The 17,474-nt window shown below is 34.0% G+C and overlaps 1 protein-coding gene and 1 long non-coding RNA gene across 2 annotated transcripts; one reads left to right on the top strand and one right to left on the bottom strand.

The window, feature by feature from the left end:
- The first annotated feature begins 1,015 nt into the window (after nucleotides 1–1,015).
- LOC143230123 (uncharacterized) lies at nucleotides 1,016–4,801 on the top strand. The gene is made up of 2 exons (XR_013016248.1): nucleotides 1,016–1,061; nucleotides 3,883–4,801. It is a non-coding gene; the product is annotated as an uncharacterized LOC143230123 (long non-coding RNA).
- Nucleotides 4,802–5,367: 566 nt separating this feature from the next.
- Nucleotides 5,368–12,226, bottom strand: LOC143230122 (xaa-Pro aminopeptidase 3-like). Its single transcript, XM_076463177.1, is given in 6 exon segments — nucleotides 5,368–5,628; nucleotides 6,113–6,233; nucleotides 9,004–9,158; nucleotides 9,161–9,244; nucleotides 10,034–11,002; nucleotides 12,117–12,226. Coding segments are annotated over 6 exon segments (1,572 nt in total). The 5' UTR covers nucleotides 12,190–12,226; the 3' UTR covers nucleotides 5,368–5,458.
- Nucleotides 12,227–17,474: the final 5,248 nt, after the last annotated feature.

The following is a 17,474-nucleotide window of genomic DNA, read 5'->3' as shown; positions in this document are numbered from 1 at the left end:
TCAGTATTAACTGTAAAAGTATATTCCAAACCACGTTTATATGTATGATTAGTCTGTGAATTATAAACTTTAGTCATAATATATAGTCAAGACATGGAAATACTGACTTCCATTTGTTTAGAAACTTATGGGATATATAATAACAAGGTAAATGGTATGCTTGTAGCTAATTTATTACTTTATCACTGATTATAAACTAAATTCATATCATCTGCTCTAAATCTTCTTCATGATACCATCTTTAGAATACTAAATCTTCATAACATCTTTAGAATACTAAATCTTCTTCATTCTTCATGATAACATCTTTAGAATACTAAATCTTCTTCATGATACCATCTTTAAAATACTAAATCTTCTTGATACCATCTTTAGAATACTAAATGTTCTTGATACCATCTTTAGAATACTAAATCTTCTTGATACCATCTTTAGAATACTAAATCTTCTTGATACCATCTTTAGAATACTAAATCTTCTTGATACCGTCTTTACAATACTAATCTTTGTGATACCATCTTTAGAATACTAAATCTTCTTGATAACATCTTTAGAATACTAAATCTTTTTGATAACATCTTTAGAATACTAAATCTTCTTCTTGATACCATCTTTAAAATACTAAATCTTCTTGACACCATCTTTAGAATACTAAATCTTCTTAATAACATCTTTAGAATACTAAATCTTCTTCTTGATACCATCTTTAGAATACTAAAGCTTCTTGATACCGTCTTTAGAATACTAATCTTTGTGATACCATCTTTAGAATACTAAATCTTCATCATAATACCATCTTTAGAATACTAAATCTTCATCATAATACCATCTTTAGAATACTAAATCTTCATAACATTTTTAGAATACTACAACAGCCAATGGACAACTTGAAACTTGTAACCACATGGAAAAGTGGAATATCAGGAGCCAAACTTGTGGTGAAAATCAGTGAGATACAGCTGGAGGGCTGCATCTTTTGATGGAGACCATCTTATTGATTGTGTCTTGATTCCCAAAGTACATATTCAGTTTCTCCATGTACCCTGGCCTGGATTCCAAAGGTTAGGACAGTTCATTCTGATAGTATTAAATTTCTCCATGTACCCTGGCCTGGATTCCAAAGGTTAGGACAGTTCATCTGTGATAGTATTACAATTTCTCCATGTACCCTGGCCTGGATCCAAAGGTTAGGACAGTTCATTCATATATATAAATTTCTCTCCATGTACCCTGGCCTGGATTCCTAAGGTTAGGACAGTTCATTAGTGTAGTATTAAATTCTCCATGTACCCCTGGCCTGGATTCCAAAGGTTAGGACAGTTCATTCATTGTAGTATTACTATTTCTCCATGTACCCTGGCCTGGATTCCAAAGGTTAGGACACAGTACATTCATATAGTATTAAATTTCTCCATGTACCCTGGCCTGGATTCCAAAGGTTAGGACAGTTCATTCTGTAGTAGTTAAATTTCTCCATGTACCCTGGCCTGGATCCAAAGGTTAGGACAGTTCATTCAGTATAGTATTAAATTTCTCCATGTACCCTGGCCTGGATTCCAAAGGTTAGGACAGTTCATTCAAGTAGTATTAAATTTCTCCATGTACCCTGGCCTGGATTCCAAAGGTTAGGACAGTTCATTCAGTAGTATTAAATTTCTCCATGTACCCTGGCCTGGATTCCAAGGTTAGGACAGTACATTCATATAGTATTAAATTTCTCCATGTACCCTGGCCTGGATTCCAAAGGTTAGGACAGTTCATTCGTGTAGTATTAAATTTCTCCATGTACCCTGGCCTGGATCCAAAGGTTAGGACAGTTCATTCGTATAGTATTAAATTTCTCCATGTACCCTGGCCTGGATCCAAAGGTTAGGACAGTTCATTCATATAGTATTAAATTTCTCCATGTACCCTGGCCTGGATTCCAAAGGTTAGGACAGTTCATTCATATAGTATTAAATTTCTCCATGTACCCTGGCCTGGATTCCAAAGGTTAGGACAGTTCATTCATATAGTATTAAATTTCTCCATGTACCCTGGCCTGGATTCCAAAGGTTAGGACAGTTCATTCGTGTAGTATTAAATTTCTCCATGTACCCTGGCCTGGATTCCAAAGGTTAGGACAGTTCATTCGTATAGTATTAAATTTCTCCATGTACCCTGGCCTGGATTCCAAAGGTTAGGACAGTTCATTCGTATAGTATTAAATTTCTCCATGTACCTGGCCTGGATTCCAAAGGTTAGGACAGTTCATTCATATAGTATTAAATTTCTCCATGTACCCTGGCCTGGATTCCAAAGGTTAGGACAGTTCATTCGTGTAGTATTAAATTTCTCCATGTACCCTGGCCTGGATTCCAAAGGTTAGGACAGTTCATTCGTGTAGTATTAAATTTCTTCATGACTCTGGTCTGGATTCCAAAGGTTAGGACAGTTCATTCGTATAGTATTAAATTTCTCCATGTACCCTGGCCTGGATCCAAAGGTTAGGACAGTTCATTCATATAGTATTAAATTTCTCCATGTACCCTGGCCTGGATTCCAAAGGTTAGGACAGTTCATTCATATAGTATTAAATTTCTCCATGTACCCTGGCCTGGATTTCCAAAGGTTAGGACAGTTCATTCATGTAGTATTAAATTTCTCCATGTACCCTGGCCTGGATTCCAAAGGTTAGGACAGTTCATTCGTGTAGTATTAAATTTCTCCATGTACCCTGGCCTGGATTCCAAAGGTTAGGACAGTTCATTCATATAGTATTAAATTTCTCCATGTACCCTGGCCTGGATTCCAAAGGTTAGGACAGTTCATTGTAGATAGTATTAAATTTCTCCATGTACCCTGGCCTGATTCCAAAGGTTAGGACAGTTCATTCATATAGTAAAATTTCTCCATGTACCCTGGCCTGGATTCCAAAGGTTAGGACAGTTCATTCGTGTAGTATTAAATTTCTCCATGTACCCTGGCCTGGATTCCAAAGGTTACGACAGTTCATTCGTGTAGTATTAAATTTCTTCATGACTCTGGTCTGGATTCCAAAAGTTAGGACAGTTCATTCGTATAGTATTAAATTTCTCCATGTACCCTGGCCTGGATTCCAAAGGTTAGGGACAGTTCATTCATATTGTATTAAATTTCTCCATGTACCCTGGCCTGGATTCCAAAGGTTAGGACAGTTCATTAGGTGTAGTATTAAATTTCTCCATGTACCCTGGCCTGGATTCCAAAGGTTAGGACAGTTCATTCATATTGTATTAAATTTCTCCATGTACCCTGGCCTGGATTCCAAAGGTTAGGACAGTTCATTCGTGTAGTATTAAATTTCTCCATGTACCCTGGCCTGGATTCCAAAGGTTAGGACAGTTCATTCGTGTAGTATTAAATTTCTCCATGTACCCTGGCCTGGATTCCAAAGGTTAGGACAGTTCATTCGTGTAGTATTAAATTTCTTCATGACTCTGGTCTGGATTATAATTAAGAAAGTTGATTTTCATGGTATTAAATTTTTCTTTGTATATGGGCCTGGAGTCTACAGGTTAGAATGTTCACTCTTATGGAATTAAGTTTTCCTTTGTCCAATGGCTTGGATTCCAAAGGTTAAGGCAATGTATTCTCATAGTGTTATATATGATGTTTTTGGAATATAATTAATAATCAGAAATTAATGTTAAACATATAAAATGGAATACATATTTTTTAATGAAACCAAATAAATTTTAAATTCTTTAAATATGATATTTTAAAGAAATATAAATGATTCTTTTTTTACTCTTTTGACACATTTCAAGGATATTTATTTGGTCACTTTTATGATGGACTTTATGATACACATAATTTTATTATAATATTTGAAAGGAACTCAGCCAACTTTTTTTGTGACAGGATCTAAAACCTCCATACAAAGAATCAGAAGTTATTTCCCTTCCACTGTACTTCACGTCAGAAAGAGATCGTTGTCACATCCCTGGACATTCCTAGTGGTGGAAATACTGACCATTGGCTGCAGTGTGGAGCTGCATTTTTTCTGAAAAATAGTTAATTTCACTGTGATAATTCAAGCTAGTATTACATTTGGGCCTCTAGCTTGTGTTTTGTGAAATATTTAACTGTGATAATTCAAGCTAGTATTACGTTCTGGTCTCTAGTTTGTTTGTTTTTGTCTGAGCAGTTAGTGGCACTAAAATATTATATTTGATTAACTTATTCTTTCATGATTTGAGGCACAATGATTTTAGATATTAAACATAGATATAAAGGTTGAGTGTTAAAACACACGTTTCTCATTACATGAATTCAACAGTAAAGAGTATTACACAACTTTTGTCATATGAAAGTATAATATAGCTTGAGACATATGAATCATGATATATTTAGTTAAAGGAGTGTTAATAAACCTAACAATTACTACTTATTACACAAGATAAATATTGTTTCACATACCTAAGCCATTCATTATCTTCTCATATTTATCCAACTAGATATAACACCTACACTCAACTAATTGATAAATGTTTTTAATTTAATGAATATTACAAACAAATTAATTCTTATAAACTTATATTTGAGGTGATTGTTGTTTTTAGGAACTATTGATGATTTGAAATTCTGAGTGTGGGTGTCATAATAACAAACATTTGATCTGTTTGTTGTATATTACTAGATAGGTAATATACACATATCACTTCACTGGAGTGTGTTGTTCAGACTAGTCAATCACTTACCATCAGCCAAGTTTATTTAAGGTTTTTCAAATCACAGTAAATGTAATTATGTAGTTGAATAAACTATTAATGTCCCGTGATTTTTCTCATTTATAAAAACTTTTACTATTCAAAGAAAATCTGAAACATTTCCCAGGAACACCGTAAACAAAGCCTTCTGAGAACAAAGTAAAACACTATTTCTCCTAAAGTTTTACCATGGGAAAAATGTGCTAAATTAGTTGAACATTTTACCACATATAAATGTTTCTTAGCCAACTCTCCCAGATAAATTCATTTTTATATGTACATGTTTCTCATTATTAGTAGTACCAATACCTCTAGTAACTACTGCTTACTGCAGCTGTAATACAGTTATACTGAATGTAATACATGTTTATTGACACTAACATACTCAATAATAACAGCAGGAGTTAGAACAGCTACTTGCTGGGAATCTACAAATAAATCAGTTACTTATGATAATAAGACTGTGTGAAAATATTTTTCAACCAAAGCAACACACTAATTTACTTGCAGTATAAACACTACAGTATTCAGCTTTCCCCTAAAACATTTCAATGTGTTCAAACTGTAAAATAAATTCTTTATTAGTGTTTGAAATATTATTTTAACATGTTACAAATGAACAACTATGAAATCTTCACACTGTACAGACATTTATTTTTGTACGTAAAGCTGAGTATTAATAAATTTACAAACCTCTTCTAAAACTTCAGATAAACAATATATAAACATTAGAGTTTTTTAACTCCAAAAATCCTCTCGATGTCAGTAACAGTCTTGGGACAACGTGACGTCAGTACTTCAGGTCCTACATCAGTAATCAAAACGTCATCTTCAATCCTGATACCCATTCCTCGATACTGAGCTGGCACTTGACGATTCTCTGGTGTTATATAAATTCCTAATAAGTAAGAAAGAAAAAAGTAACTTACAAAGTACTAATAAAGTTATTTAACAATTACAACAAGTGATATTTGATATGAATTAGGACCTTTCATTAGTAGTTAACTAGTTTATTATTACAAAGCTTGTTTTATACTACAACTTAAGTAAAATGTATGATAGGAAGTGTACCTAAGCAACAAGATAAGTTAGGCTTAGTTAAATGACTGTGTGCATGATAAAAAACTGTGTGTTAGACCTAGTTTATGTGAGTCTCAACTAACCAAAGAAAATATACACAAATAAAAACTAGTTATTAACAATGTTCCAAAGAAGTCTGTTTATGATTTTGGAAATAATATAGCAGTGAACCTTCATTGTTTTATACTACAGACGAAACGTACCTATGGAAAAAGATACCTACACTAGGTAAAAATGATTCAGTTATGAATTATTTCTAGTATTCTCTAAGAAAATGTGGTTATAGCACTCCATTTACTTACCTGGTTCAACAGTGATAACCATACCAGGTTTGAGTTTCATTGTTCTTGAAATAATTCTAGTGTCGTGTACATCCATTCCAAGGTAATGGCTAACATGATGCGGACAGAAACTGTAGGCTGCCTGAAACATTTAAATACGTGTATGTATATTCTGAGATGGTGATGAACATAACAAGTTACCAGACATGACTACACAGATACCAACTACCTATATGGGGACACCACTATTAGGTAGTGACTAACATGATCTACTTCAAAGAATCTCAAAATATTTGTTAGATTTTCTATTAGTAAAACTATGTTGACTATCCAACAACATTTCAAACTTTGCAAAGCATCTTTTATCAACTTTTCCCACAACTGATGTGAGAGTAATGGATATATATGGATAATTTTTATGACCTCCACTGAAAAGATAAGTTACAGTTGCAAACTGACACCTACTCACCATTCAAGAACTTGGAAGAAATAATATTGCATATCTAATCATTAACCTCTTTCAAAACCCTTGGGTAAATATTATCTGGCTGAAGTGCTTCATCATGTTTTAAACTACCCAATTTGTTCTTAATGAACTAAGACAGCTGTTCAGGTTGTGGAATATTGTCTAAATCTTCATCAGTAAAAAATACAGACTTAAATTTAACAAACTATTCATCCCATAATCATCAGATATTAGCATTCCAGTGTCAAAGTTCATAGTTTCTGCTTACCCTTAATATATTTGATGACATCTTTTAGCTAATTGTTTCTTCAAGTAATTGTTTTCAATTTTACCAACTTCTTGATCTATCATTAAATTAATTTAACTTCTCAAATTAATAACTGTTTTCTTTAATCCTGTGTGATCAAACCTGTTTTTTTCACTTGCAGCTACCCTCTGTAAGGAGCGTGTTTATCTTGAATAAAAACAAATCCATATTTGACCAGTATCTCCAAATAATTCTAGTTTCATATTTTCCATCAACCTTCTATATGTTATAATTTAATAACAAATATAAACTAATAATCTTTCTGGTCCTTGACCAGTTGGTGAAGAAGGTCATCTTAAACAGTTCCCAAAAAACCTTTCATTCTCATGGTTTGACTCCAGCACTTCTCAATCAACATGTTTAAAATCACCTGAAATCTGAATTTCATCATCACCATCTGGTGACCTGTAATAAATTCCCATTTTATATCCACTAATAGAAACCCAGATGGATTCAATCTTATTGCTATTAATAAACACAGCCATAAAACTATGCTCACCAGATAAAATTAACGATGAGTTAGACAAAATAAAACAATACTTCATCAACATCAATAAGTTTCCTCCACAAACCGTAGAAAATATTATACGCACGCACCTAGACAGAAAACAAAATCAACCAACTAAAGTAAATATATCTCAGGAATCAAAAAATCACGAAACCATATACTGCTGCATACCATATATTCCTGACATTAGCAGACAAATAACCAACATTTGGCAAAAACTAGTAACAAAATATGACATTCCAGTTAATACCAAATTTATTCAAAAACCAGAGCACAAAACTAAAGTCTATACTATGTAAAAACTACACTGACAAACACTACACCAATATTATTTATAAAATACAATGTGATAACTGTCACGACTTCTATACTGGAGAAACAAGTAGAAAAATGGAAACCAGATTCAAAGAACACAAAAAGTCACCTTCACACGTTTTCGAACACTGAAAATCAAATAAACACAACATTACCTTAGCAAACACTCAAATACTAAATAAAGAAACAAACATAAACAAATGCAAAATTAAAGAAGCCTTACTTATACAACTTAAACCCAATATAAAGGAATGCCTTTATACCTATATTAATATAATAAAATAAATAAAATTATATATTCAAACATCTAACACCGCCCTCTACATTCCGACACTCAGTTACACAAAACCTTCCAAACATGTGGTCAGCTTCCGGTCAGTTACCTCTTTCTTTGTGAACCTGACGATGACCGAAGAAGGTCGAAACATTGTTCGCTCTTCTATGTAAAATATTTTCTCAACCCAAACGAGCCGTTTTTGCATATATATTTCTCTACAAGTGGGTTTTCTCGACATCACTCTGCTATTAGTTTTAATATTGATAACTTCAACAGAAGCCACACCTTTCATCTTTTAATATTAATTATTTATGTCCCTGTATGGCTGAAATCTGTTCTTTATACCAGAGCCTGGTTTTATAATTAAACATGCCACAACCAGCTCTGTTATTACTGCTTCCAGTGACTGACTCTCGAACCCTTCAAACATTCCAGTGACTGACTCTCGTACCCTTCAAACATTCCAGTGACTGATTCTCGTACCCTTCAAACATTCCAGTGACTGACTCTCGAACCCTTCAAACATTCCAGTGACTGACTCTCGAACCCTTCAAACATTCCAGTGACTGACTCTCGAACCCTTCAAACATTCCAGTGACTTACTCTCGTACCCTTCAAACATTCCAGTGACTGACTATCGTACCCTTCAAACACGTAAGAATAACTTTCTGCTGCTACCTCTCACAGTTATCCTTCTCTTCTTTCTTTAAATATGCATGTCAGCCTTGATTTCACAAATAAAACCCACTCCTTGCACCTATCACACTACTTAAACTGTTGGTGCTTAACGGTCACACTACCATTAACCAGCGATACCACAGAAAGATATTTCAAGCTATATGATGTAGAATATATTATCCTCAGCAAATATAATTAGCCAGGCTATATCTCTTACTTTATACATTTTGTTTTACTATCACATTCCACCTTTATACATTTATTACCTTCCTTACCTCTACTTAACATCACCCTGATGTCTATTTACTATTTTGTAATAACACAATTGTTTTATTTTAATCTACACAAATATTCTCCTCACCTTTGCAAGTTCAATTTTCCCCAGTTTTCCTGAAACAAGACCCAGTTCTTGAAGTTTTGTTCCCATCAGTTGGCACATGGTGTGAAACAACTGATCAAGGTTAGACATTTCACAACATAACTCAATTAGCTCTTTCTGAATTATCAAAACTGCTTGTACAGATCTCGCTGAGGACAGGTAAACTTCCCACTAATTGGCCACGTCCGAGTCAGGTCGCTAGCGTAACCGTGGTATTCGCAACCTTTAGAAACAGATAAGACAGAACATCAGAACTGGAGATCTAACATGTAGAATGGACTTAAAATATTGCAAAGAAAACTATTCAGTTGTACCATTTTTTATTTCCAGTAGGCAGACTGTTGTTTTAAAAGACTTTAGCAGCTATTTTCAAATTATCATTCTGCTATTTAGTTATTTATAAATGTATTACATATTTTGATTACTTCAGTGCTTGGTTTTGTAACCAGGATAATGTATATTTATAAATATTCATGAAGAATTCAATGATAAATATTTAAATCAAACCTTTCTTAAAAGCCAAGGAAAATGATATTAAAATCATGACTATACAACAAACAAAATGTTTTATACATTTAGACCTTATCTAATTATCTTAAATACAGTGTGTGAAACCTTATTACAAAACACATTACACAGCCATGCAAGCTTCAAACCTTATTACAAAACACATTACACAGCCATTCGAGCTTCAAACCTTATTACAAAACACATTACACAGCCATGCAAGCTTCAAACCTTATTACAAAACACATTACACAGCCATGCGAGCTTCAAACCTTATTACAAAACACATTACACAGCCATGCGAAGCCAAACCTTATTACAAAACACATTACACAGCCATGCAGCTTCAAACCTTATTACAAAACACATTACACAGCCATACAGCTTCAAACCTTATTACAAAACACATTACACAGCCATCGAGCTTCAAACCTTATTACAAAACACATTACACAGCCATGCGAGCTTCAAACCTTCACTCAATGTTCAAAACCAAACTTCTAACCTGCATCCATCAGTACCATTTCTCCTGGTAATATCCTTTGGTTGTTTGCAATATAGTGGATGACATTAGCTCGAGATCCTCCGGCCACAACAGGTGGATAAGCTAGCCGTTCTGCTCCCCGTATTCTACACTCAAAGTCCATTTTGGCAAATAACTGAGCTTCACTCACTCCGGGATGTGACGACCTCATAACTTCTGTCAATGATTCACATGCTATTTCTGCTGAATGTTGCATAAGTTTGATTTCTGATTCGGACTTCATTAACCTAAGCTGTTGAATAAAAGAAACTGGAGATTCCAATTCTGTATGATGTAAACTGGATAGAAAACCTTGTACAAGTTCATGAACATTTGGTAATGGTGGATTAAGGAAATCGTACCAAAGAACAAAATTATGGTGGCTTTGAGCATACACTTGAAGAAAGTGTTCAAGTTCATCCATAGTGTAAGCGCAGTCCACACCCAGAAGCTCGACTGCACCTTCAGTACCCGTACGAGGTCCTTCCCACATTTCAACGTGGTTGTTTTTTCTTGGAACAAACAGAGTCGAAATATGTTCGGGCAGATCTTTACCTGGTGTGTTCTGTAACAACAGAACACTATCAGGTTCTTGAAAGCCTGTGAGATACAGAAACTCTGTATTCTGTCGAAACGGATATGGAATTTTATCAGACATAAATACCTTTGAAGCAGAAGGGATAACAATGAGGTGATTTTTAGTATTTTTCTTCAGTCTGTGAAAGTGTTGTATTATAAGTTCCATAAGTCTGAAACGACGGTCTTGAAACTCAACTTTTGTGAGACCTGGTGTAACTTGGCCTTCTTGTATGATATCAGGATGTGTCTTTGATGTTATCTGCCCATAGGTGCGTGACAAAGTTTGTTTTTCTTGAGACAATGTTGCTGTGGAACAAAACTGGCAAAGTGAAAAGGTTTTCTTAAACATATCTCGAGAACAGTCCTTCCATCCTAAAGGAGAAATACAGGTAAATGTTATTATGTTTAAAACAAGATAAATATGTACATATATATACAATTTAACCAGTTACGCTACAGAATATATAAAAACAAAACTTATGTATCCATATTTTAATTAAAGTGACAGGTTAGGTCTAGCTTATGTCACAAACAGTTATTTCAGTAAATCACTGTTCACATCTAATTCTGATAAACTACAAAGTCAAGACTAGTGGGTCTTATCAATTAGCGACATGTATAACGACTTACTCTAACAAACACAAAGTCTGCTATATCAGAATAGTAGCTTTAAAACAATCACATTCACTGAAAAATATTGAAATATTCCACATATGTAAGGATACAAAACTAGTACCCAAAGTTCAATAACTATACTGTCAGTAAAACAATTAATAGGTTTTATTACTATAACATAAAAACTATATATGAAATACTAGCATTACTATTGTTCTTTTCTGTTGAATTTTGTGTCTACTCGAGGGCTATTTGCACTAGCTATCCCTAGTTTTGAAATGGCAGACTAATTAGAAGGTACTCGTCACCAACTCTCCTATAAGTAGTAACTTGGGATTTGATCATCACTCTTACAACACAGCACCAACATGAAGAGCCTAACTTTGCATTTTGTAACAGTGAGTCTCAGATTTACAGTCTCGTTCACTGACCACATTCTTACTAGTACTACAGTATGTATTGCTACTCATTACAATATAGTAATTTCTTTTATTCCATACGTGTAACTAGGTTGATTGGCCACTACAGTTTGAAGAAAGATAATATTGTCAAATACAGATGTTGATTTGCTAGGAAAAGTACATCTTTAGGTCTTGACGAGGATGTAATGAAATTTTGTGCAGTTAGAACACAAGAATATTGATATCCGAATCAGTGAGTCCATGATTAATTAACGAGTTTGATTAACAGCGTTAATAAGCGTTTGTATCAATCGCTAAGCCGAATGAGTCCACGAGTGAGTTTATAAGTATGTTAGCCCTGAAATCATTGTAGTCTGTGGCGATTATTACTAAAGAAGTAATTCATCGTTACATAGACTGGCTTTGACATTATTTTTATCAAATAGTCCAAAACCAGCGACACAACTTACCATATCGAAGAGAAAAATTTAATATAAAGTGAGAATTCAATAACCTAAATTTCATGATGCCGGTTTGCGCCATGTTGAATATTACCCCTAAAGAGCCCTCTACGTTTGACGGTAAATGAAGGCTATAACAAAGATCAAAACAGTTGACAAAACATTTTATTCACTTAGAACGTTTAGGAATATACTTATGCCATCTTCGGCAAAACTTGAACATAGTGTTACAAGGATACGTATTAACTAACACTATAGAATCATTAGTTTACTTAGATATTGAGTAAAAACAGAAGAAAACTACATTATAAAAAATATTTTGAAATTACTGAATTTAACGGTTTACATTTAGAATAACTTTACGTCTAGAAAGGTTTGATGATCACTAAGAGTAGTGAGGTTATTAGTTATCAGTAGAATTTCCTTAATGTAGGGTTTTAGGTCTAATGATCCTGTTGTAATCGTTGTAAGAAAAGTTGTGTCTGTGGTTTCTACATGTACCCGAATGAGTGAGCAGCTGGGTTTAAATAATGGACGGCTGGTTTAATACTCCTAAATGTGTACAGATTCTAGTATTCAAGTTGTGTTTTATTTCACCCGTATACAAGAACCATGAACATAAATGTTTAGATATTGGGGCTTTATATTAAAATAAGATTTCAATGCTGAGGCTTGAACTGTATATTAGTCTGAAGTGAATTTCATAGTAGAAGATTTTTATGAAAGAGAATAACTGTTTTGAATTTGTAAATACTGTGAGTTCACAAGAGAAAAACGAATAATGTGAGGAAATTTGGGAACGGTGTGCACAGTAAGTGTTTGTATTTTCTTCTAGCAAAGTCACATTGGGCTATCTGCTGAGCCCACCGAGGGAAATCGAACCCCTGATTTTAGCATTGTAAATCCGGAGACATACCGCTGTACTAGCGGGGGGCGAAATCAGTCGGATAGCCTTTATTTAATAGGTATTTGTGCACTAATGTAATTTCTCAGTATAAAATAAAGCTATTCGAGCATAGGATAAAAATTATATTTAACAGCGGTATGGTTAGATTTCGTTTGAAGAAATTGGGGATAAAACTCTTAAAATTAATATAAATGCCTGTAAAAATGCTTTTGCTTTTTTTATTATTTTCGTGCAAAGCTACTCCCTAATTTAGCAGTGTAAGACTACAGGAAAAGCAGCTAGTCACCATCACCCACCGCCAGCTCTTGGGCTACTCTTTTACCAATGAGTAGTTGGATTGACCGTAACATTATAACGCCTCCACGGCTGAAAGGGTGAGCATGCTTGATGCGACGGGGATTCGAACCCGTGACCCTCGGATTACAAGTCGAACGCCTTAACTCACCTGGGCGGTACTTTTGCGATAAACAGATACACAAAAGTATTTGCCTTCTTTGATAATTTTAATGTATAAATGGTAAAGATTCGTTTTATTCGAGTTCGTAGGTAAACTTAATATTTGAATGTTAGTTTCTAAAGTTAAAAACAAATTTAGAGAAATGGTTTGATAGTCGATAGAACAAGAAAGTTTCACCATTAAAACTTTTGTAAAGGATATATTTTAATTCATGCGGGCAGTTTTCTAGCCACGTTCATTCGTAACAGTGTGGAAAGCTATTTGCTGTCATTGGACCAAGCCAGGATTCTCAGGACGATTCCATATATCTAGTCATAAGTTACGTTACTAAAGAGAAAATGGTTTAACTTCAGGGAAAGGGTGAGAAGTTTCGAGTTAAACCAAGATAGTGCCAGAAGAAAAAGAGAAAGCTCAATATTAAATCTAAAGTTTCATCCATTATAATGTTAGTATACAAATATTTAGTATCAAAGCTAGCCCTAATAATGTTAGCTTCAGTATCAAAGCTAGCCCTAATAATGTTAGCTTCAGTATCAAAGTTAGCTATAATAATATTAGCTTCAGTATCAAAGCTAGCCATAGTAATGTTAGCTTCAGTATCAAAGCTAGCCACAACCTACTTATCAACAAAGATAATTTCAAATATTTTAGATACAAAGGTAAAATAATCAGTAACGGTAAATTTATTCAAAGAGGGTTTGATTTGGTTTGAATTTCGCCAAAGCTACTTCAGAACTATCTGCGCTAGCCGTCCCTAATTTAGCAGTATAACGCTAGAGGGAAGGCAGTTAATCATCACCACACACCGCCAACTGTTGGGCGGTGTTCTTTTATACCAACGAATAGTGGGATTGACCCTCACTTTATAACGCCCTCCAAGGCTGAAAGGGAGAGCATGTTTGGTGTGACGGAGATTCGAACCCGCGGATTACAAGTCGAGCACCTTAACCACCTGGCCATGTTAATAGGAAGTAATTGGAGTTTCATACCTACAGCTGAGAGAGAATAGGGCGAAGGGGATAATACTTTTGTGCACCTTGAGTGGGCAATACATAATCCGGGGGTTGTGGGACAGTTTGATGAAAAGTCGTTTCAGAATTAATTATTTTTATTTTTAAGTGTCTTGAGAGAAAACGTGTGATCTTATCTGATCTCTTAAAATTTAGGGACGGCAAGTTGTGTCTAGGATTTTTAATCCGTGGGTTCAAATTCCCGTCACATCAAACATTCTCGCCTCTTTTAGCCGTGAGGGTATTATAATGTTACGATCAATTCCACTATTCGTTGGCAAAAGAGTAGCCCAAGTGTTGGCGGTAGATGGTGATGACTAGCTGCCTTCCCTCTAGTTTTGCATTGTTAACTTAGAGCCGGCTTGCGCAGTTAATTCTCGTGTAGCTTTGTGCAAAGTTTAAAATCAAACAAGTAATATGAATAACTGGAAGCTAGATTTTGTGCAGAATACTTGGTAAGTTTTATTTTGTATGGTAGCTCTAGAAATATGGACATAAGTGTCATATGGTATAAATGTACCAGACTTTATGGTAAAACTCAGTTCATTACTACTTCATTGAGAAAGAAAAAACAGTATAAAGAAAACGTTAACATTTGGTTTGTTTTAATCATTTGTAATATTCTAATATAAGTAACCTTACTCTTATAGAAATGATGATTTATCTGAAGGATAATCTTCTGATATGAATACAACAAAGAAAGTTTCATTTTTTATTAATAATTGAAGACTTCTTATATAATGTTACTGGTTTATTTAAAAACCCGACAATCTTCAAAAATATTTATACATGAACTACTGGTGTTACTGTTCCTTATTGTAAGTTTTAACACTTTGCAGCAGTTTCTAACATATCCAGATATTAACCTATGCATTGATGCTACCCAAACATTAAGTTAGTTTTATTATATTTTGTGGAGGTGACATTATTAATTTTCTCAGTGATGTAAGAAGTTTGCCATTCTACAAAATTTCGTAAGTACGTGTTTTCAAGAACCAAGACCTGTCTTGGACTAAGTAACTGCAGTATGTTTTCGTATAATGTAATGAAATTATCCTGTATGTTATTAGTGTTAGTAATCCTATGGCGATACGTCAACAAGAACTTTTCATTATCGATAATTTGGTCTTTCTAGAACGGGAGGGTCAGGTGTCTCCTCCTCTCTCTCTCATATGGTTACTTGGGTATTAACGGTTACATTCCTATCGTCGATCTCTTTTTCCTTTGTTTTAGCAACTGGCAAGTGTATTCATACGTTGTACAGGAGGGCCAGAATAACCCGCACTTACTCAGGCCTCTTATCAGGGCAATGTCCATGCACTGTCTACATGTACACTTGGTGCAAATAAATCATTTCTCTTTATAGTTCCATAATTATTTGCACTATCATTAGATAGGTATTAACCATAAAACATTCACACAAATAATTATCAATGTCGTTATGTTAATCTAATGTTAATCCCTAAACTGATGTGGAGTTTAGTTTATAGGTGGCCTTTTTGTTTTATTTGAATATATATATTTATTGTTGAAAGGTATTTAGGACTATCCTTATCATGTATGCAGTTTTTGTCTAGTTCGCTTACTAGTTCATTTTCTCTCCAATTTTTGTCAAAATAATTTATTGTACTATGTAGGAGACTATCTGCTGTTGTTGCTTTGTGTGCGTATTCAAGCATGAATTCTGATGACGTAGTTCTGGGTACTTTATAAGTTGTTGTAAGTAGTGTATATTGTATTTGTAGTTTGGCTTGTATTAGTCTTTTAACTTACATTTATCAATGCATGGGCTGCATAGTCAATTACGGGTCTAACGTATGTTTTATATATTTTTAAAGTATTGTCTGTTGTTGCTCCACTATTTTTACCAGTTAGATTCCTAGCATAGTTTGTTCTTCGCCACATTTTTGTTTTAATATTAGTTAGGTGGTTTATCCATGTTAATTTAGAGTCGAATGTTAGTCCTAAGAATTTTCCAGATGTAGCAGTCTGAAGGAGTGCTCCATTCGTACAGATCTCTGGTTGTGCTTTTTTGTAATTAGTTAACTGTGTGAACACTACTAGTTGTGTTTATTTTGATTCTATATTTTTTACAATATTCGTTTATTCTATTTAATTGTGGTTGTATATTTGTGGCTGTTATTGTTGGTGCACTTTTCCAGATTGCCACATCGTCAGCGAACTGCGAGGAGTATCCATGATTTGGATCGTTCAGAGCCACATTGTTCACGTACATGATGCATTATTTGTTGTTGTGATACTTAACTAAATCTTATCAGGTTTCGAGAAGATACGTTTGGAAATCTCAGAGTTATCGCACGTATTGTTGTACACATAAAATTCACGACACATTTTCCACAAATTACATGAGAGTGAGGCGAAAAGGATAACCTCTTTTGGTATTGGTTCGTGACACATTGATTAAAACAACTATGTTAGGCCTAACAATCTCAACAGAATTATTTACCAAAGGGGTGTAGGAAGTCAGCAAAACTATTAACAACTGTTAACCTTTTGTTTCTATCTTATATATATATATATATATAATCTGCTTTATGTATTTGTAAAAGGTTTCTTGGTACTCATTTAATCAGTGTTTCAACTGTACAAAATAATCTTTTAACTTTATCGTCTAAACACTACACAGTGAAATTACCCACATATTTATTAGTTACCTTCGTTAATGATATTTTATTGTAGTCCAGCGAAGCCCACGAGACTCTGTATCTTTAATTTTATATTCGGTAATTTCTTAACTACAATAACAAAGAAAAGAAAACGCAGTAGAGAATTAATTTTATTTGCTTGTATTCTTTCTGTATAAATATAGGGAAGACTTCTCGAAAAACTTTTGAACACAGTTAAGGTGAAAAAATATATTATTTAGTGAATCAAATTTTATTTTGTACTAATCGAAGTCTGAGAGATTTCACTTCTACAAAAGCTATATTTTTGTTCCTATTGGCATATCTTCAAGTATATGAACTCAAATT

The sequence above is a fragment of the Tachypleus tridentatus genome, chromosome 10 (genome assembly GCF_004210375.1).
Source record: "Tachypleus tridentatus isolate NWPU-2018 chromosome 10, ASM421037v1, whole genome shotgun sequence".
NCBI classification, from domain to species: Eukaryota; Metazoa; Arthropoda; class Merostomata; order Xiphosura; family Limulidae; genus Tachypleus; species Tachypleus tridentatus.
Note: the sequence above shows the minus strand (reverse complement) of the source record. Positions and strands in the feature narration are given on the sequence as shown.